The sequence below is a fragment of the Hordeum vulgare genome, chromosome 1H (genome assembly GCF_904849725.1).
Source record: "Hordeum vulgare subsp. vulgare chromosome 1H, MorexV3_pseudomolecules_assembly, whole genome shotgun sequence".
Classification (NCBI taxonomy): domain Eukaryota; kingdom Viridiplantae; phylum Streptophyta; class Magnoliopsida; order Poales; family Poaceae; genus Hordeum; species Hordeum vulgare.
The window spans coordinates 210,040,423-210,061,837 of record NC_058518.1 but is presented as its reverse complement, the minus strand read 5'-3'; the positions used below and the strand labels follow the sequence as shown (position 1 = coordinate 210,061,837).

The window sequence follows — 21,415 nt, the reverse complement described above, 5'->3', positions numbered from 1 at the left end:
TACTAGGAGGATGCATGAGCCCAAAAATTCTTAATCAAATCCACTTTTCGTTGTTTAATACTCCCTCCGTTCCTAAATATAAGACCTTTTAGAGATTGTACTATAAATTACATACGGATGCACAGACATATTTTAGAGTATAGATTCACTCATTTTGCTCCGTATGTAGTCTTTTAGTGAAATACCTAGAAGGTCTTAAATTTTGGAACGGAGGGAGTAAAATGCATGGGCTCTATTCTATGCTCATTCAAGCACCCCAACGGAAGTGAGCTGAGTTGAGCGAGGCTGCGTTCGACCCACCAATCTCTCAAACGACCACCCCTCTCGAGCCCCGGCCGCCTCGTCCTCGCCCTCGCCATGACGCCCTCGTCCCGGCGTGCCCCTCGCGAGCCCCGACGGCCTCACCCTACCCCTCGCGAGCCCCGACGACCTTGCCCTCACCCTCCCAAGCCCCGACTTCCTCGCCCCATCCCTCCCGGGTCAAGGCCGCATCGCCCTCGCCTGGCCGTTCCCTGATGGCCTCGACTTCACCCGTCGTGTCACGCCCCTCCCAAGCCCCGGTCACCTCGCCCTCGCCCCGCCGCGCTCTGGCGGCCTCGCCCTCTCCGACGACCCTCCTCTTCCTCCTCGCCCTCTTCAAAGGCCAAATCGAGATTTGCACCTCTTCCCATCTTACATGGCCAGATCAAGATTGCCTCGCAGTGCACCTCTTCTCCATCTCACATGGCCAGATCAAGATTGCCTCGCAGTGCACCTCTTCTCCATCTCACATGGCCAGATCAAGAAGTGCACCTCTTCTCCATCTCACATGGCCAGATCAAGATTGCCTCGCAGTGCACCTCTTCCCCATCTCACATGGCCAGATCGAGGTTGCCTCACAGTGCACCTCTTCCTCGTCTCACACATATCCTACCACAGAGTCTCATCCAAGCATGTCTCAACTCTCAACATATACATAACCACCAAACAACTAAAGATGCATGTATTCATCATGTCTATATTTAGCATGCATCAACAGGGAACAACTATGCTAGTGTGAGAACAGCTGCCAAAACCCTTGGCGAACTGACTTCGTTCGGTCGCTCGACCCTCCCAGCCCAAACGAATCGTTCCGTGGGGGGGTCCCTTGAAATCTGCCATTTCTCGTATACCTTTGAGAAATTGGCCATTTCAAAATCAACATGGTCCGGCATACACAAATCAATACGTAAGCCAGACTAAATTGATTCCCACTAATCTGCTTCCCATTATTGGATTGTTATCACCGTCTCACCTTCACCTTAGTTCAGGTTTGGTCTGCAGACCACGGTGGGATTTCGAGAGGTTCCTCAACATTGGAGTCTGGTTAAAAAAACTCTCTGAAACAAATCTGAGCCAGAGATTTCAGAAGCTTCCTCAACATATGCAGATGACTTCAAAAAAAAATCAAGAATTGTTTTTGTGAGGAGAAAGACTGCATTTGAGAAGCAACGCATTGCTGGACGGCATAACAAGCAAGTCAGCGGCTATCACGCTTTAAGCAAGTGACTACCCAATGCACCCAACATCAGTCTAGTTCTTGGTTGACGCGGCCTGGGCAAGGTGAGATTGGATTCTATTCGTGAAGTAGGCCTCGAGCCTGCAGGATCAAAATGAACAAGCAATTAACACAAGAAGCTGGGTGCTGAGATCTAAAAACTGACGATGTTCTCAAACCCAGCTGGCTGAGGACATTACTGAGTATACTAACTTGAGATGCACAGAAAATGAATAAAGCAGAAACAACTATGTAAACCACCTGATTTGTGTGTGGTTTCAAACTCCGGCAGAAGGAATATTCAGAGATAACATAAAATACCCCTGACAGGGTGATCAATGGATATGCAGAGGCAACTATATTAGTTACTCACCGTGTGGAGCATTTGAAATAGATAGTATCAGGAGAGTTGTAGGTTCTCGCATTAATGAACATTCTCTTTAAGTCGGCTACAAACATCTCTAAGGTCACATAATACTGCTCCGACTCGACTCTTCTGGACATTGTCTTCAAATCTGCAGACAAGCTTGCGCTCAGCAACTGATTAACTTAAACTAGCATGCTACAGATATTTCAGATAGTGGATGACACAAGAAAATAGAGCCAATAAATCATTTAAGCTCACCAATAGGATCTTTGATAATATCATAATAATCTGGGACATCACGTGAATCCACCGGCTCTTTGAATGGCCAAGCATCAGCATGATCGACCAAACTCTGCAATGTTAGCAGTCCTTGTTAAATATGACAGGCTCTTTCCAGATTAGCCATCTCTTTGCTATTAAATGGGAGTTGGTGATGGTTGATCCACACACCTCCCAGTTTCTTTTTATCTTGCTAAAAAATCTCAAACGTAAATTAACAAGCTAACCACTTCCCAAAAAAATCTTTCACAACACTGATGACGAGCACCCGAGTAAATTAACAAGCTAAACAAATGCCACTTTCAGAACCCAGTAAAAAAACAATGATGAGCAAACCCAGAGTAGTTGAAAATGATTTATCATGATCAGTTATGTACTTTTGTTTTTTATGTATCTTTGTATGTATCTTTCTTTGTTATGTATCTTTGTTTCGTTACAAAGCATGAGTATGTTTCCCCCTGATCCTTGTGTCTATTTTTTTTTGCAGGTGATCCTTGTGGCGATGCAATCACGGAGGAAATAATACCGGACGTCAATATGCTTGCTATCCATGTGCAAGAACCATGAGTTGGTCGCAAGATCTTATGAGTTTCACCTCTAGCCTACCCCAACTTGTTTGGGACTAAAGGCTTTGTTGTTGTTGTTGCTGCTGTTGTTGTTGCTGTTGTCAATACGCTTGCTGCTCAGGGAAAACTGGGTTCTTTTGCTGAGTGCCAGTGCGGGCGTGTCCAACTTCAGCTTGGAGGTGTCTGCTTTCTCCCTGTTCAGATCACCGAGCAACTGTGCTAGCCAAATGGCTTGGGTTGCCACCGTTGCTGCAGCAACAAACTCAGCAAGATGCAGCCACAGCTCACTGTGTGGCTAATTGCCAGCTTATCAGACTGTTGCCGAGGAAGAAGAGCTCAAGATGTGCTCTTCCTCATGTTGACATCGCCGGTGTGGTCACTGTCCGAATAACCAACCAGTTTTGCCTCCTGTGAACCATGTGAGTAGGAGAGACGAGACCATAGTCGATTGTGCCAGCGATGCAGCGCAGCAGTCGCTTCACGGCATCCATGTGCTGCACTGTGTGGCGCTCCATGAATCTACTCACATAACCTACCAAGAAGGCGAGATCAGGCCTCATGTGGATGAGGTACCGCAGACTTCCAGTGATCCGCCGGTATGTTGTGGCACCAATCTCAAGTGCTGTGCTCTCACGACTCAATTTGAGTCACTCCTCGATGGGTGTGGACGTGGGATTGCAGTTTCTCAGCCCAGCAATGTCGAGGATATCTGCGGCGTAGTTTCCCTGATTCAAGGTGACTCCATCTCTGCCTTGGAGTACACCGGCGTAGTTTCCCTGATTCAAGGTGACTCCATCTCTGCCTTGGAGTACCTCCATCCCTACGTAGGAGAGGAGCACAAGATCACTCATGAGGAATTCCTTCTTCATTTCTTCCTTGAATCGGGTGATCTCATCATGGTCTGACCCGGTGATCACCAGATCGTCGACGTAGGTGCCAATGAGCAGGTGCGCCCTGTCATGCACACGTCCATAGACAGTGTGCTCATGGGCGTTCTGCTCGAAGCGAAGGCTCTTCAGTGGCTTCAAGGCACGCATTCGACCCAACGCAGGCCAATTGGGCGATAGCCGCATGGCAGATCCAAAAGCTCCCAGGTGCCATCCGCTGCACGGCATCCATTTCTTCCTTCATGGCTGCACGCCATGCTGCGACGCGCTCAGCCTCGTCAAAGGAGCTCGGCTCTCCTTCACACACAAAGGTAGAGTATGTCGTCGCGTGCTGCCTGTACAAGAACAAGGGCGCTACCGATCACCTTGTCGATGTCACAGTAGCTCAAGTCCAACCGCTCGTTGTCATCGGGTGGCGGTGACACAACTCAAGCTGAGTTGCATGTGGAGATTGGCTTGGTGTTGTTGGCAGCGATATTGGAGATGGCTGTGCAGCAGGAGATGGTGCAGGAACAGGGGAAGGTACTCCCCCTGCAGCTGCACTTGGTGTGGAAGGGCCAGCTTGTTGGGTCTCCGTGATGATGAAGTCAGTGGACTTGAGCTGCCAGCCATCCAATCCCAGCTGGCCTCTTCATCGAAGATGACATCATGAGTGATATGGACACGCTTGTTCACTGGATCGTATGTGCAGTAGCCCTTGAAGCCAAAGGTGCGCAGGTGCTGGACAGCAGGCTTCCTCCCATGCCATGCAATGCCATCATGCCAGCCAGACTTTTGGTGGGGACTCAATTCAGCAGGAAAACTGCAGTTGTGACCCCGCCTCCCCCAAAATTTTGCTGGCAACTTCCTTTGTATTAGCAGCTCATGAGCAGTGGCAACGACCGTCTGATTCCGGTGTTCCACATTCTGCTGTGGGGAATAGGTCGACGTGAACTGACGTTGCACACTTTGGTCCTCACAATGGTGTGCGAACTCCAACGAGGTGAATTCGCCGTCGTTGTCGGTGCGGATGACATGGAATGGCCCTCCACACGGTGCGGATGACATGGAATGGCCCTCCACACTCTGCTTTAGCAGCTGCTTAGACTTGCTGACTGAAGCAGCAGGAAATAGCGACGGCCCCCAACGGTTGCCAGGCTGATAGGCCCGCACACGTTGCCATGGACGAGTTTGAGGCCTCCTTCATCCCTGAAGTTCGCCTTCTTGGGAAAGGGAGTGCGCGGAAGTTTGGTGCTTGGTGCGGAGCACCCCAGGGTCATTACCATGGCTTTGGCTCCAGGCCAAGGGACACGCGCATTGCTTATACTAAGATGAATCCTATCCTTTTTGCATGTTTACTTGTTCCCTTTGATGATGGTATACTACTTGACCCTCCCTCATGCATGTATAGGTTTGAGTGGACCTTCACACATTACGAGGATGACTGCAAGCAGAAGAGTACACCTACACCATCCGCGAGAGAAGTTTGTAAGCGGAGACGAAAGAAAGAAGATGAAGAAGTGTCGCCGATGCAACACTAGACGGACTTCCAGTTCAGACGTTCGACTTGAGGAGACCGCAACATAAGTCCCCTTTTCGGCTAAGCCGGACATCCACCTTGCTACCCAGACGTCCGATCCCTGGAGCTTGCACCAAGGAAGTCACCTAGAGTCAGATGCGCATCAGCCTCCGAACATCCGGCCAGCTACCCGGACAGTCTGGCTGAAGCCCACATGTCTAACCATGAACCCGGACGTCCAGCCTGCATGCAAAATTTGGGCCAAGCTCTGTATCTTTCCCTCCTTGCCCCTCGTTTACCCCTTCATGCCTTGGACCTACATATACCTCCTCCCCTCCTTCATCTTAGGGTTAGCAAAGCATATTAGAACTACTTGAGAGAGCTTTGCTACTGGAGACCAAGGCCTCCAATGGGAGAAGAATCCCAAGGGATTACCAAGAGCTCCATCTCTCCTAGAGATTTGGGGAAAATCTATATATCAAGACCTCACTTCTCCTTGGAGATTTGTGAAGAACTACCTAGTTATCTTTACTTTCCTTTGTTGTTGTTGAATGCTTGAGATCCATTACTTTGCCTTGTGATTTGAGTACTTGTGTGTGGATCTTCTCCAACAGTGTTTTCCTCTAGTACTTTCCCCAATTTCCCATCGTATTCTTCATGTTCTTCCTCAAATCCACCTCCAATTTATGAAGATCGCGCAAACCTAGGACATGGCCCCACATCAATGGTGATGCTATTGCAGAGCTAGCCCATATGCTCAAGCTCCGACAACCCACACACCATCTTGTTGCGAGACATGCATCTCAACGCGTCGAAGGAGATGTGGCCAAACCTATCATGCTATCGCCATGCCTCGATGTCGTGGCGTTCGGCAGGGCACACAAGGTGAGTGATTTTAAAGTGCACCACATGTAGTCAGGTTGCATTCACGCGGCACCGAGGCAAGATGACGCTCTTGCTTGTCCCAGATACGAAGGATTCCTCACTTAATGTGGATGGCAGCGCCGTTCTTGTCTACCTACCAAAGGCTCACGATGTTGTTGCGGAGCCTGGGAATGTAGTAGACGCCTGTCAGGACTTTGTGCACGCTCAACTCACTGTTTCTAAAGCGTCCCCAATGCAACGCTTAAGCATCAGAACGATCCTAGGATGTCAGACCCTGACGATCGTAGAGATTCAGAGGGGAAACCCTAAACAAGATAATGCTCCACTGAGCTGCGATCCATGGCTTTATAGCCTTACAAAGGTGGGGTAAAAACTGAGAAAAGCAGTAAAAAAGGTGGTAGATCACTCTTCAGCCGGCGCTCGCGGTAACAGGCGATGACGGAGGCACGAGGACCGTCGGATCGTTGATGAACGCTTCTCGTAGCATCATGTCCCAGCGAAGCGGTACGTTGCGTGTAGGAGCGTTGGATCGGAGATGGACGGCTGTTGTAGCTTGGCGCCCTTCTTTTGAATTTGAATTATGGTCTTCAGTTGGCGCTGCAACAGATAGGCTTTAGTTGAGGCCTGACAACTCCCCCGGCCCGACATTCGGCCTGTCCTCAGGGTCGAAAGCTGGGAAAACCTTCTGAATGAACGAGGCATCCTCCCAGGTGGCGTGCTCAGCTTCGAGATTTGCCCATTTGATCAGCCAACGAACAACTAGCACCTGGATATCACCCTGGGCTCTTGGGATAAGTTTTCTGTCCAGAAGCTTTTCTGGTTCAAGCAGAATTGTCCCATCTTCGTGGAGAAGAGGTAGGTTGGGATTGGGAATTGCAGTTGGGACCAAGTGTTTCTTCAGCTGGCTGACATGGAAAGTTGGGTGGAGCTTGCAATGATCAGGCAAGAGCAACTTGTAAGCCACAGGACCAATTTTCTAGATGATTCGAAAAGGTCCATATACTTCGAGTGTAATCTGAGGCATCTGTGAATGCTGAGTGTAGTATGTCTATATGGTTGTAGCTTCAGGTAAACGACGTCCCCCACTTCTAGTGATCTTTCTGACCTCTTTTTGTCTGTCAGCATAGTGCTTCATCCTTTCTTGAGCTTTCATTAGATTTGCTTTGATCTGTGCAGCAATTTGTTTAGCACTGAGGACAGAAGAGAATTCTTGAATCTGGTCAGCTGGATACAGAGCAGATTCTGCTTGTTAGGAAAGCAACTTGTCTATTATTGAAGGCCCAAGGGGCATATCTATATTACACATGACTTGAGGTGCAAGGAAAGTAAACATAGACTAATAAGGACTCCTAGACTAATACTAGTAGACTAATAAGGACTCCTAATACTAATACTTCCTAACACCCCCCCTCAAATGCAAAGCGTATGCAATAGCATTGCATTTGAAGAAGTGTAATACTAAAAACAATGATAATCCAAATCCGCGTCTTGAGAGTGTCGTCGTAGCATGAAGAGTCTTCAAAACTTGTCGAGTCGCCGAAGGAGATAACGAAGAGATGGCACATCAGAGGTAGACATCGCATCACATGAAGATACAACAAAAGTATCAGGAGAAGATGGGTTGTCAAAAGAAGATGGCACATCGAGAGGAATAAAGCATTGTGCAGAAAATCATAGTCCACGACAACCGTCGGCGAAGGAAGCTCGGCGGATAAGGCACGATGGACGTAGATCGACAATGCAAAAGAAGTCCAGAAAATCCTATAGAAAACAACAAGGGCAAATAGACCACAAAAGTTGCATAGAAAGGATCAGGACCGGAGAAAGGCTCACGGACTAAGTTATGGTGGACTCGCATGTCATGAGAAAACACAAAATATCAACGGATTTGGTGGACGCAGCGGAAAACAAGGAAAACTAGAAAACACACACTAGATTAGAGATGATGGCAGCGGAAGAGAAAAAAATAAGATCATGGCGGCGAAGGCCAATTCCAACCAGAGTGTGCGTGAGACGGTCCCGACTGTGTAGGAGGTGGTTGCTCAGTGCGGGAAGCCTGAGTCAGAATACCAGCAGTACCCGTCGAGAAAGAACCTGAAGCAGCGAGCAGACGCTTAAGGCGCAGAATATCCTGCTCAGTCAAAGCGATGGCTGAAGCTGTCGAGGTAGATGACGAAGTCTCTGTAGATGATGATTGCGCCTGGCGCAAGTGGTTCTTCTTCGTGTAGCAGTGGGACTCAATATGACCATCATTATTGCAGTAGCCACAATACTGATGGGGGCGACCTGAGCCTCCAGAAGGAGTTGGTAAGAGCGACGGAGCACTCGAGTGAGAAGGGGTCGGTGCAGCAGGGGGCGTAGAAGTAGCCCGAGCAGTGAGCACCGAGGGAACCTCCAGCAAACCAGCACCACGTAAGCGAGTCTCCTCAGCACGAATCTCAGAAAGCGCCTCCACGAGAGAAATACGGCCACGAGCAAACAACTGAGCACGCCGAGGCTCAAACTCCTTACGGAGCCGAGACAGGAATTCGTAGACGCGATGAAACTCCAAGTTGGTCTGGACAGCCTGGCAACAGGGGCAAGTACGACAACCAGCAGTGCGGAGAGAATCGAGCTGGCGCCAGATAGCAGAACTCCGTGCATAGAAGTCATCAACAGTAGAGTCACCTTGCTGAAGAGCATACTCCTGACGAACCACGGAGAGGTATAAGGCATCACCAGAGGGCGCATAGCGCTGACGAAGGCGAGTCCACATCTCAAAGGCAGTAGGAAGGCCCAAAAACTCAGAGGCAAACTGAGGCAGAACACTAGCAGTGAGAACAGCTGCAGCACGGGCATCATCATCAAGCCACTGGGTGTAAACGGTCAGAGCACCACGATACACCTGAAGAGCCTCCTCATAAGCCAAGACCTTCTCATCATAAGCACTCACAACGGCCTCATCAGCAAGTTTAGCCGAATCCTTTGCGGTCTGAGAAGCATCCGTAGGAAGAGCCGGTGGGGTCGGCGGATTGGGAGCCACGGGAGGAACCGGACATGGCGGACAACAGACCTCGCCAGAAAGAACACCCCATAGACGGATGCCACGCATGTGAATGCGCATAAAGCCAATGAACTCAGTGTAGTTACTACCATCGAAGATCACCGAACAACGAGGGACAACAACATAGCCCGATGCAGTAGACATCTTCTTTTTTTTTTTTTTTAGAACTCAGTCAGCAAACCGCGTCCGCGTATGACAGCAGCGGACTCGATCTGGCGAGATGTAGCGTCAGATCTGGCTGCAGCGGACTCGATCTGGCTCTATTGGACTCGATCCCTCTGCCAGATGCGAGCTGCAGCGGCTACTAGTTGTAGACAGCCTCGAGCTGGAGCGACCAAAGCTGCTGGCGACCTTGAAGCAGAACCGGGCGAAGCGGGATGGGAGACCAAAGCTGCTGGCGGCGTACAGCAGCGGGAAGGGCCGGCGGCGTCCAGATCGATCCCCTGCTGGGCTCTCCGCCTTCGTTCCTTCAGGGTCGAGACAGGTGGAGTCGGCCTCCAGATTGAGGCAGCGGCGAGGACAAGATATCCTGCAGCCAGGGAGAAAACGGATCGGGAGCGAGATCCAGCGGCGTTGGACAGACCGCGGCGGGGTGGGGCAGGCTGGAGACGCGGCTGCAGCACGAGCACGACGCGAGAGGAAGCGTCGGCTAGAGAGGCTGTAGCGAGAGCGTCGGGTTAGAGGAAAAAGCACGAGTTGCGCGTGCGAAAAAAGAACCTAGGGCTCTAATACCATGTTAGGAAAGCAACTTGTCTATTATTGAAGGCCCAAGGGGCATATCTATATTACACATGACTTGAGGTGCAAGGAAAGTAAACATAGACTAATAAGGACTCCTAGACTAATACTAGTAGACTAATAAGGACTCCTAATACTAATACTTCCTAACACTGCTAACATGGTGGGAGGTCTGTTGTATAGTGCTTGGAAGGGTGTAATCTTCAAGGAAGTGTGATAGCTGGTATTGTACCGCCATTCAGCCAAGGAGAGCCAGTTCATCCACTTCTTGGGTTGTAGGAATGCCATGCATCTGAGGTAGTTTTCTACACATTGGTTGATCCTTTCAGTTTGTCCATCAGACTAAGGGTGATATGAAATACTCATTTGGAGTTTGATGCCCAACCTCTTGAACATTTCCTGCCATAGGTGGCTAGTGAAGATTTTGTACCTGTCAGTGACAATGACAGAGGGCAGTCCATGGAGTTTGAAGATGTTATCAGTGAAAGCAGTTGCAACAGTGCTGACAGTAATTGGGTGTTTAAGGGCAATGAAGTGTCCATATTTGGTGAATCTATGAACCACCACCAAGATCATATCCTTCTTCTGAGAAGTTGGGAGTCCTTCAATGAAATCCATGCTAATGTGGCACCAAGCAAAATCAGGGACAGGGAGTGGTTGAAGTAATCCAAGGTATTTGCAGTGTTCAGGTTTGTTGATTTGGCAAGTTGGGCACTGCTTGATGTAGTCTACAATGAATTGTTTCATTCCAGGCCAATGAAACAACAACTTGAGTCTTTGGTATGTTGCTCTATGTCCAGAGTGGCCCCCTAATTCAGAGTTATGGAGGGCAGCCACTAGTTTAGATATGAGGTTGTTGTCATTTCCAATAACAATCATGTTCTTGTATCTTAAGATTCCTTGTTGTAAAGTATAGTTGGGAATAGAATTAGCAGAGGTGGCCAGTTGAGAGATTAAGTCCTTGCATTTCTGATCTTGTGAGTAGCCGGAGAGAACTTCAGAAATCCACATTGGTTTTGCTTGACTAGCAACCAGTGACTGTAACCTGTAATTAACCCTTGATAAAGCATCAGCAACTTTGTTGTTCTTTCCTTGCTTGTATTCCACCTTAAAGTTGTAGCCCAGCAATTTGATCAACAACTTGTGTTGAATTCCTTCAGTGAGTTTCTGCTCCTGAATGTATTTTAAACTCTATTGGTCTGTTCTGATGATCAAAGAGGAAGCAGCAAAATAGTGTTTCCAGTGTTTTAATGCTTCTATAATAGCCAGAGCTTCCTTGTCATAAGTAGACATAGCAGCAGCTTTGGGACCAATAGTTTTACTGAAAAATGATATAGGTCTTCCTTCTTGCGTGAGTACAGCACCAATGCCATATGCACAAGCATCTGTTTCTAGAATGAAGGGTATAGAAAAATCTGGGAGTGCAAGGACAGGAGCTTGGGTCATCTTGTGCTTCAAGGAATTGAAAGACACCATTTGCTCAATGCCCCACTTAAAAGTGTCCTTCTTCAGTGACTGGTAAAGAGGTTTGCAGATGTAGCCATAGTTTTGAATGAATCTTCTGTACTATCCAGTGAGACCCAGGAAACTCCTTAGCTGTGTGACACTTTCAGGGGTGGGCCACTGTGCAATAGCTTCAATCTTTGTGGGATCAGTTGCAACTCCATCCCCTCTGATTACATGGCCCAAGTACTCCACCTGAGTTTGTGCAAAGGAGCATTTGCTGAGTTTTGCATATAATTGATTTGCCTGCAGAGCTTGCAAAACTAGTTGCAAGTGTTCCAGATGTTCCTTCATATTCCTGCTATAGATGAGGATGTCATCAAAGAAGACTAATACATTTTTTCTCAGATAAGGAGCCAAGATAGTATTCATGAGCATTTGGAATGTAGCAGGGGCATTAGTCAATCCAAAAGGCATGACTAAATACTCATAGTGTCCACAATGAGTACTGAATGCAGTTTTAGGACTATCTTCTTCCTTCCTTCTGATTTGATGGTAGCCACTTCTCAGATCTAACTTGGAAAAGACAGTAGCTCCTTTCAATTCATCTAGCAAATCCTCAATGACAGGAATGGGGTACTTATTTTTGACAGTTTGCCCATTGACTTTTCTGAAATCATTCACCAATCTCCAAGTCATGTCCTTCTTCTTTACCAACCGAGCACGGGTAGAATAAGAACTGTTGCTGTCTCTGATCACCTTGTTTTTGATCATATCCTTAACAATGCCTTCCATGATATCTTTCTGGTGGTGTGTTAGTCTATAAGGTCTTTGATTTATGATCTTAGTCTGAGGGGTGAATGTGATCACATGATCTATGGATCTCTTTGGGGGTAGGGTTGAAGGGGTACTGAAGACAGGGGAAAATTTATTTAATATCTGTTGCACTGGTTCAGGTACCACATTTTCAACTGGTTCTACCACAGAAATTCTATTAAGGAATAGGACAGCTCCACAAACAGGTTCCTCAGAGATTTTCCTTGGTGTCTAGTTCTTTTTTTTTCGAGAAAGCGCAAAAGACTTTTGCGGTTAATTGTATTGAAAAGAAGGGGTTTAGTACAATCCTCCTAGGAGGCATATTTACAAGGTGAACACATGCACACTAGTGGACGTCCCATGTCTGTGGCAAGATGGCCCGGAGCCCCAAGGCGCCCGCTCTGGCCCATAGGCCGACCTCTTCCTTAATCGTAGCCGCCAGGGAGGTAACCGACGGTGTTGCACCCTCAAACACGCATCCGTTGCGATGCTTCCAAATCATCCAAGGGAAGAGCAAAGCAACGGAAGCCAATCCCTTGTGCATAGGCCTAGGGGTGTCGTGCCGTGCAGAGCACCACCAGTCGTGTAGAGTGGCATCGTTGTTGGGCAGCGGGCAAGAGAGGCGCAGCCATGAGAGGATCTCGTGCCACACTTCGCGTCTGAAAGGGCATTCCAGGAGAAGATGATGAATCGTCTCCGGAGCCTGATCGCAAAGAGGGCAGCGCTGTGGGTGCGGCAGGTTGCGCCTCGCGAGGCGGTCGGCCGTCCAGCACCGATCGAGGTTGGCAAGCCAGTGGAAGAAGCGCACCCGAGGCGGTGCCCAGCACTTCCAGGTAAGTTTCCAAGCTTGGCATCTCGCGGAGCCTTGAAAAGTGGCGAGGTATGCAGACTTGGCGGAGTACTCGCCGCTCGCGGTCCACTTCCAGCGAATGCTGTCTGGTGCGTCAGTGAGGACAGTTTCGGCGATCATGTGCCAGAGGCGCAGGTATTCTCCAATCTCCGGGATGCCAATCATGTCGTGGATGTCCGCGGCCCATTGGTTCTCGTGAAGGCCGTCCGCAACAGTTCTTGACTTGCGACGCCGTTTGGGGATGAGATCAAAAAGGAGAGGCGCGATCTCTTGGATTGCACGTCCATTGATCCATCGGTCCTCCCAGAACAGGGCGCGCTGGCCATTGCCGATAGCCATGGTGGTAGAGGCGAAGAAGAGCGCGCGCTCCTCGGGCGCGAAGTGCAGGTCTAGGCCGCTCCAGGCCCTGCCAGCATCGACTCGGCTGAGCCACTGCCACCGCATGCGAACGGCGAGGCCAGTGCGCTCGAGGTCGTGGACGCCGAGGCCCCCAAACTGGATAGGCCGGCAGACGCGCCGCCAGTTGACATGACAATTGCCGCCGTGGGCCTCAGCGCGGCCAGCCCAGAGAAATCCTCTCTCAATCTTCTCCAGGAGTTTGATGGTCTTCTTTGGCGGCGCAAGCACAAGGAGCTGATGAATGGGAATCGCGCTCAAGACAGCCTTGGCGAAGGCAAGGCGGCCGGCTTTGTTCATTAGCCAGGCCTTCCAGGAGGGCAGCTTCCCAGCGACCTTATCGACGACTGGTTGCAGTTGGGCAGCCGTGGGGCGACGCAGTGTGAGCGGGATGCCCAAGTAAGTAAGCGGGAAGTCGACGATGGGGCAGCCCAGGTGTGCGACAACATGAGCACCGTCCTCGGTGTCGTAGCGGATGAGGGCCGCAGCGCTCTTCTGGAAGTTCACGTGCAGGCCCGAGGAGCGCCCAAAGAGCTGCAGAATCTCCTTCACCACCGCGATATCGTCCGGCGACGGGTGGCACAGAAGAATTACGTCGTCGGCGTAGAGGGATATGGTGGGGATGGCGCGGCGCGGATGCAGCTGCTGCATGACTCGGAGCTCGACCGCGCGATGGAAGAGCATGCCCAACGTATCCACAGCAAGGACGAAGAGCTGCGGGGAGACGGGGTCACCTTGGCGCAGTCCACGGCGATGCCAAATCGCTGGTCCAGGGTTGCCGTTGAGGAGAACCTTGGTGCTGGCCGACGACAGGAGAAGGGCGATCCAACCAAGGAAGCGGTTGCCGAAGCCATGGCATCGCAGCACCTCGAATAGGAAGGGCCACGAGACGGAGTCGAAAGCCCGTGCTAAGTCATGTTTCAGCAGCACGCGAGGGGCACCCAGCTGATGCAATAGCCGTGCGAATTGACGCACTAGGATGAAGTTGTCGTGAAGACTTCGCCCGGGGATGAACGCGTTTTGGACGTTGCTGACGAGGCGAGGTGCGCCCAAAGAGCTGCAGAATCTCCTTCACCGCCGCGATATCGTTCGGCGACAGGTGGCACAGAAGAATTACGTCGTCGGCGTAGAGGGGTGTCTAGTTCTTGTACACGAGCAGTGGGGAAACTTTCACCCTTAAGAATTTTCTTTTCTCCATTTTTCAGTGTTAACTTGACCTGCATTTCATCAAAGTCCAATTCTACTGGGCTGAAAGAAGCCATCCAGTCAGCTCCCAGAATAACATCATAACCTTGGAGTTGTAGGACTCTGAAATCAATTGAAAATTTTGTGCCTTGCAGGGAGAATGGGGCTTGTAAAGCAATAAACTCAGACCTAAGTGTTTCACCATTAGCAACCAGAACCTGTTTTCTTTTTGTAGGAGTTAAGGCACACTTTGCTAGGGCTGCTATCCTTGGGGTGATAAAAGTAGCAGTACTACCACTATCAATAAGAGCAGTAGCAGGGATGTTACCAAGCATAACAGTAACTGTGAAACTCAACTTTCTGGTAGTGCTTAAACCCATCAGTGCATGCATGGATATTTGGAGAGGTGTGTCATCCAGATCAGATGGAGGGGGAGGTTCACCTTCCTCAGTGACCTCAGTATAATAAACCAGCTCAGCATCTTCAGGGCAAGATTCTTGGAGAGCTTGAATCTGGGCTTGGTTTGCAAGTTTACAGACCTTATGGCCAGGGAACCAAGGCTCCTTACACCTGTAACAAATTCCCTTCACTCTTGCTTGTTGGATTATTGAAGCAGTATTGATAGGGTTGTTTTTACCAGGGTCAAACTGTAGCTGTTTTCTTGCTTGTGAGAAGTATGTAGGGGAGGGAACTGGTTTCTTTTGAGGTTGAGCTTGTTCCATTCTCCTAGCTAACCAGATAGCCTTCTGTGGATCAGGAGGTTCATGGCATTGAACATGATGCTGTATACTGTCATGCAATCCAGAGATGAAACTATTCTTATAGTAATCATTTGGCAACACTGGGTTATCCCTCCTCATCAGGTTCATTGCTTGCTCAAACTTGAGTACATACTCAGTAACTGTTCCCGTCTGAGAGAGATTATGGAAAGCTCTTACATTGTCACAGATTAAACACTCTGAAAATCTGTCTCCCACAAATCTACAGAACCTGTACCAGGGTATTGTATTAGCAGTCATTCCAGTGCCTCTCCACCATTCAATAGCAGGCCCTTTCAGGTAAGTAACAGCTATTTCAGTTTTCTGTTCCATTGGAGTTCTTGCAGCTTCAAAGTACATTTCTATAGTTTGGATCCAAGAGTCAGTGCCCCTTGCTCTTGTTCTAGATGAACAACATGCTAACTCTGTCCAGCTGCAGGCTCTGTTTTGGCTTCTTGGGGAAGTTGTTTGTCAGCAAAGTGTGGGTGTCTGTAAGGGTGTTTGTTACTGCCATCCAGGTTGAGCTCCTTACCAGTGTGCTTGTCCACTAAGGTGGCAGATCCCACAGTGGCAGGTGATTGCAGAGGGTCTTGGAACCTTTGAGCTGGACCTTGTGGTGTGTGTGCTATGGTACTAGCTTGAGGAACATCAAGTGGGTTGTGAGGGGTTTCTCTAGGCTTAGGAAAACCAGATAGGAAGTTTGTAAGGGAAACTTGTAATTCTCCCAGGGATTTTTACACTGATTGGAAGTTTTCTTGCACATACTCCCTGAATTCATCAAACTCCAAACGGTCTTGCTCTCTGTTTTTCTGGAGCAACTTGACGTCTAACTATAGGGAGATGAACTCAAGTTGGTCGGTGGAGGAAGAGTCACCCGGGCCAGTCATTGTGGACAAACTATAGAGAGGGTTTATACTGGCAGTGAGCCGAGTTACCTTTTTGCAGATAGATCGACAGTCGCAAAGGAGGGAATTTTACGACAGCTTGTGCTCCAACCAGCCTCTATGCTGCTGATCCTGCCGCCGCCTGCACCTCCACCGTCGTTACGCCGCCAAAGTACACCGGATCTGGGTGGGAGTTGGGATTTTATCACCCAAGCAAGGAGCTTGTGCAACCACTTACCAACTCCAAACCTGTACCGAACATCACCGCCTCTTGCGCCACCGAAGAACACCGCCGCCGTGATCGGAGGGGAAAAGGAGGATTTTACGGCTCCTCCAACTCCTTCTAGGCCTCTTGATCCAAGACGCCGCCAAGGACGAATGGCTCTGATACCAGTTGTCAGACCCTGACGGTCGTACAGCATGAACAGAGAGATTCAGAGGTGGAAACGATTGAATTTCAGGGGCGAATTGCCATCGATTTGTCTTACAACCAGAGGCACCTAAGCCGGCCAGGAACACTAGCGGCGCAAAGGGGAAAACCCTAAACAAGATAATGCTCCACTGAGCTGCGATCCATGGCTTTATAGGCTTACAAAGGTGGGGTAAAAACTCAGAAAAGCAGTAAAAAAGGTGGTAGATCACTCTTCAGCCGGCGCTCGCGGTAAAAGGCGATGACGGAGGCACGAGGACCGTCGGATCATCGATCAACGCTTCTTGTAGCATCAAGTCCCAGCGAAGCGGTACGTTGCTTGTAGGAGCGTTGGATCGGAGATGGACGGCTGCTGTAGCTTGGCGCTCTTCTTTTGAATTTGAATTATGGTCTTCAGTTGGCGCTGCAGCAGATAGGCTTCAGTTGGGGCCAGACATAGGAGTTGAGGTGTCGCCCTTGCCTTAGATAGGTTAGTAAAGCGTGCACTTTAGGTATTAGAGCATCTAGATCATCTGCTTACGCATCCTCCTGCTCGCTTCAGGCTGGGCCCGCAGGGTTCAGGTGGGAAAACCTGCCTCGCACGGGAACGCAGGGACAGGAAAGATACCTTGCACGATAACAGGTATAACTAGGGGCAGAAGGAGAATCTAATCTAAACAAACAGATCGAGAGGGCTCTCCTCCCTGGATTTTTGGCGGCAGCGGCCAAGAGCAGATCATCAGGTCCCCCATCTCCGGCAGCTTCTCCCCCTCTTCTCCTCTCCAGCAGCTTCTCCCCCTCCATCTCCAACAGGCACCAGCTTCTCCGACAGCTCATTCCCCCATCTCCAGCAGACAGCAGCTTGTTCCCCTTCTCGGCTCCTCTCCAGCAGCTTCTCCCCCCCCCCCCACCCCCCACACACCTCTCATGCGCTTCTAGTTATGCTGCCTGCTTTGTTATGCAGCTCTGCTCAGTGCTCACTGCCTCTCTTATAGTAGATTAGTAGGGTGCTTGTGACTTGGTGGATGGTTAGATTGATTAGAACAATGCATGATGGGCTCACAAATTTATTTGAATAATGATGCATGGTCAGTGATCAGTTTATTGGCTAATGATGTGCTGCTTTCATGGGACAGTTATCAATGCATGCTGATTAGTGATTAGTATAATGGCTAATGATGTGCTACTCACTGCCATGAGTGCTGCTCACTGCCATACACTTGATAGTCAATACTTGATTGTTTGCTGCCATGGCAGCGCTTTTTGGCTGTGCCGTGGCAGCAAGCAAATCATATTGATTAGTACTGATTGTTTGCCGCCATATTGTTTGTTGCCAGCCAAAAACCGCTACCATAGCTGTAGGCTGCCATACACTTGATAGTCAATACTTGATTGTTTGCTGCCATGGCAGCGCTTTTTGGCTGTGCCGTGGCAGCAAGGAAATCATATTGATCAGTATTGATTGTTTGCTGCCATATTGTTTGTTGCCAGCCAAAAACCGCTACCATAGCTGTAGGCTGTTTGCTTGCTTTGGTTAGTTGCTTAATATTTTTTTGTGTTTGGTTGTTTGCCGCGGGCAGTACAAGTGTAGCACCATGGCTGCAAATGGAGGGGCTGATAGGGATGAGCCCAGCTACGATCCAATGAAAGATCCAGCACGGAAGCCACTACGGTCAAATGATCCCGGGTGGAAATATGGATATTGGCATAATCCTCCCCATCGGGAAAGTGTCATGTGCAATCTTTGTGGCAAGATAACCACTGGAGGGATCAAGAGGCACAAGGAGCATCTTGCTAGCTTAGGTGGGGATGTGATTGGTTGTCCTATGGCTACCGCACTAATCAGGAGAGAGATGGCAGAATATTTGGAGCAAAACAGGAGGATCAAGGGGGTAGATGTAGATGACGGTAATAAGGAGGTTGTGGAGGTGAATGGAGATGGAACAAATGTCCCCAATACCAGGCCAAGCTTAGGGACAGCGGCCAAGAAGAACTAGAGAGCATTTGTTGTCAACATGCAAGGAAGAGGCCAGAAGTCTACCGCTGCTTCCACCAATAGTTTAAAGCCAATTGTTGCCATGATTCGAAGAACACCTGAGGTATGAAAGACGCTCAAGGTGTTCTCAAACCACCATGGAGTCCTGCACAGACTAAAGAAGAGAGGCACTATGCGAATATGCAGTGGGCATTGTTCTTCTATGAGTGTAGCACTCCATTCAATGTTGCAAGCAATCGACAGTTTGAGGGTGCAATTGAAGCCTCTTGTCAATAGGGTTCAGGTTACAAGGCTCCTGGTGCCTATGAGCTGAGAGAGCCATTGTTTACATATTGTGTCAAGGAAACAAATACTACTTTAAGGAAGCAGCACGGGGCAGCATAGAAACAACATGGATGCACACTCATGTCGGATGGCTGGTTAGAGAGAAGGGGCCGCCATTTGATTAACTTCCTTGTTAACAGTCCGGAGGGCACTTTTCCTGACTCACCTATCATCCCCATCGAGCCTTTGCCTATTCGTTCAGCTCCCTCTGCTTCTCCACCTCTTGTCGATTTGCCGCCACCATCTTCCACAGTCTCCTCGCCTAGCATGTCATCGGGTTCTGCACCATCATCTCCGGTGACTTCTTCATCGCCACCCCCCGATTCTACCTTGGTGATTCCTCCTTGCATTGTTCCATCTTTTCCTCAGTGTTACACTCGTTATTCACGTCTTGTGGATGTCTCTGCGGATGTGTCGACATCCTCGTCTCAGCCTACCTATGGCTTGCGTTCTCGTCCTCGTCCGTTGATCGTCTTGGATTTCCCACCGCTGGTGCTGCTGTTCTTGAGCCGACTTCTTATCGTCAGGCTGTTGTTCATCCTGAATGGCAGTTTGCCATGGCAGAGGAGATTGCTGCTCTTGAACGCACTAGTACATGGGATCTTGTTTCCCTTCCTCCCGATGTCCGTCCCATCACTTGTAAGTGGGTCTACAAGGTTAAGACTCGCTCTGATGGTTCTCTTGAGTGTTACAAAGCTCGTCTTGTGGCTCGTGGTTTTCAGCAAGAGCATGGTCGTGATTACGACAAGACTTTTGCTCTTGTGGCCCATATGACCATTGTTCGTACACTTCTTGCCGTGGCCTCTGCACGCCACTGGTCTATATCTCAGCTTGATGTTAAGAATGACTTTCTTAATGGTGAGTTGCGTGAGGAGGCGTACATGCAGCCGCCACCTGGGTATTCTGTTCCTGATGGCATGGTATGTCTTCTTCGTCGCTCTCTCTATGGCCTTAAGCAAGCCCCCCACGCCTGGTTTGAGCGTTTTGCCTCTGTGGTGACTGACGCTAGTTTTTAAGAAGTGCTCATGATCCAGCATTGTTTGTTCACCTTTCTCCTCGTGGTCGGGCTCTTCTTCTTCTCTATGTTGATGACATGATCATCACTGGGGATGACCCCGAGTATATTGCCTTTGTAAAGGCCCGTCTTAGTGAGCAGTTTTTTATGTCTGATCTTGGACCTCTTCGCTACTTTCTTGAGATTGAAGTCTCTTCTACCTCTCATGGCTTTTTTATATCCCAGAAAAAGTATATACAGGATCTTCTTGCTCGTGCTGCTCTTACTGACGAGCGCATTGTTGAGACTCCCACGGAGCTCAATGTTCACCTCCATGATACTGATGGTGATCCCCTGCCTGACCCGACGCGTTACCGTCATCTTGTTGGCAGTCTTGTCTATTAGTTGTCACTCGTCCGGATATCTCTTATCCAGTTCATATTTTGAGAGCTCCCACCTCGGTTCACTATAGTCATCTCCTTCGTGTTCTCCGATATCTTCGGGGCACAATCTTTCACCGTCTATTCTTTCCTCGCTCCAGTTCTTTACAACTTCAGGCCTATTCGGATGCTACGTGGGCTAGTGATCCTTCAGATCACCGTTCACTTTCTGCTTACTGTGTTTTTCTTGATGGTTCTCTCATTGCCTGGAAGACGAAGAAACAGACCATAGTTTCCCATTCGAGTGCAGAGGCTGAGTTGCGAGCGATGGCTCTTTTGACGGAAGAGGTGACTTGGTTACGATGGTTACTTCAGGATTTTGGTGTTTCTGTCACTACACCGGCTCTGCTCTTATCTCACAGTACAGGTGCTATAAGCATTGCGCGCAATCCTGTAAAGCATGAGCTCAGCAAGCATGTTGGTGTTGATGTTATCTATGTGCGCGTTGGTGTGCAGGATCAGGTTATTGCTCTTCAGTATGTGCCTTCAGATTTACGGTTGGCGGATTTCCTGACGAAGGCCCAGACTAGAGCGCAACATGGCTTCTATCTCTCCAAACTCAGTGTTGTTCATCCATCGTGAGTTTGAGGGGGGTGTTAGAGTATATATAATAGTCATGTACCCCTTTGTATTTATCCCATTATATAAGGGGTTTCCTGCATATGTTACACACTTGTACATATATATATACCAGCCTATGGCCTCATTGGAATACTAAGCTGCTTTCCTAACACTTTTCACTTCTGCTTAAATTTAGTTTTCAGATTTTTCATTATTTATGACCTCAAAACTAATAAGTTGTTCTTGTTCATGCAGCTTTCTCTTGGGGAGAAGAGCAAGTGCAATGAAATGGGTTCTACAACCAACAACATCAAGGTATGTATGTCTCACTAAATGGTACTCTATTCTAGTGTCCATCATCAACCAGCAACATGGTCAAATCAGTCTAAAGCGTCGCCTCGCTTTACACTTTAGCGCTTAAGCATCAATGCAACCCCAGCCTCGCTTTACCGCTTTAAAAACATTGGCCCAGCTTGTCGCTGAAAACGACCGAGCTACAGCCCTAGATACACACCACGGAGCCATCGCCAAACTTGACAGACACAAACATGGACCAATCAAGCTAAGGAAAGACCTTTGC

At 49.1% G+C, this 21,415-nt stretch overlaps 1 protein-coding gene across 2 annotated transcripts in view; it reads right to left on the bottom strand.

Annotated features, from left to right (window-relative positions):
* Positions 1–1,322: 1,322 nt before the first annotated feature.
* The window catches only part of LOC123428819 (histone acetyltransferase GCN5), a 61,713-nt gene continuing 41,620 nt past the window's right edge, over positions 1,323–21,415 (bottom strand). Inside the window, exons 11-13 of one of the 2 annotated variants that reach the window (XM_045112955.1) lie at positions 2,142–2,235; positions 1,890–2,031; positions 1,323–1,618 (exon numbers count right to left, since the gene is read on the bottom strand). In XM_045112955.1, coding sequence (XP_044968890.1) covers positions 1,552–1,618; positions 1,890–2,031; positions 2,142–2,235 — 303 coding nt within the window. In that variant the 3' untranslated portion in view covers positions 1,323–1,551. Of the gene's footprint in view, positions 1,619–1,889; positions 2,032–2,141; positions 2,236–6,207; positions 7,223–21,415 lie in introns of those variants that run through there. The other variant, XM_045112958.1, reaches the window with a different exon arrangement.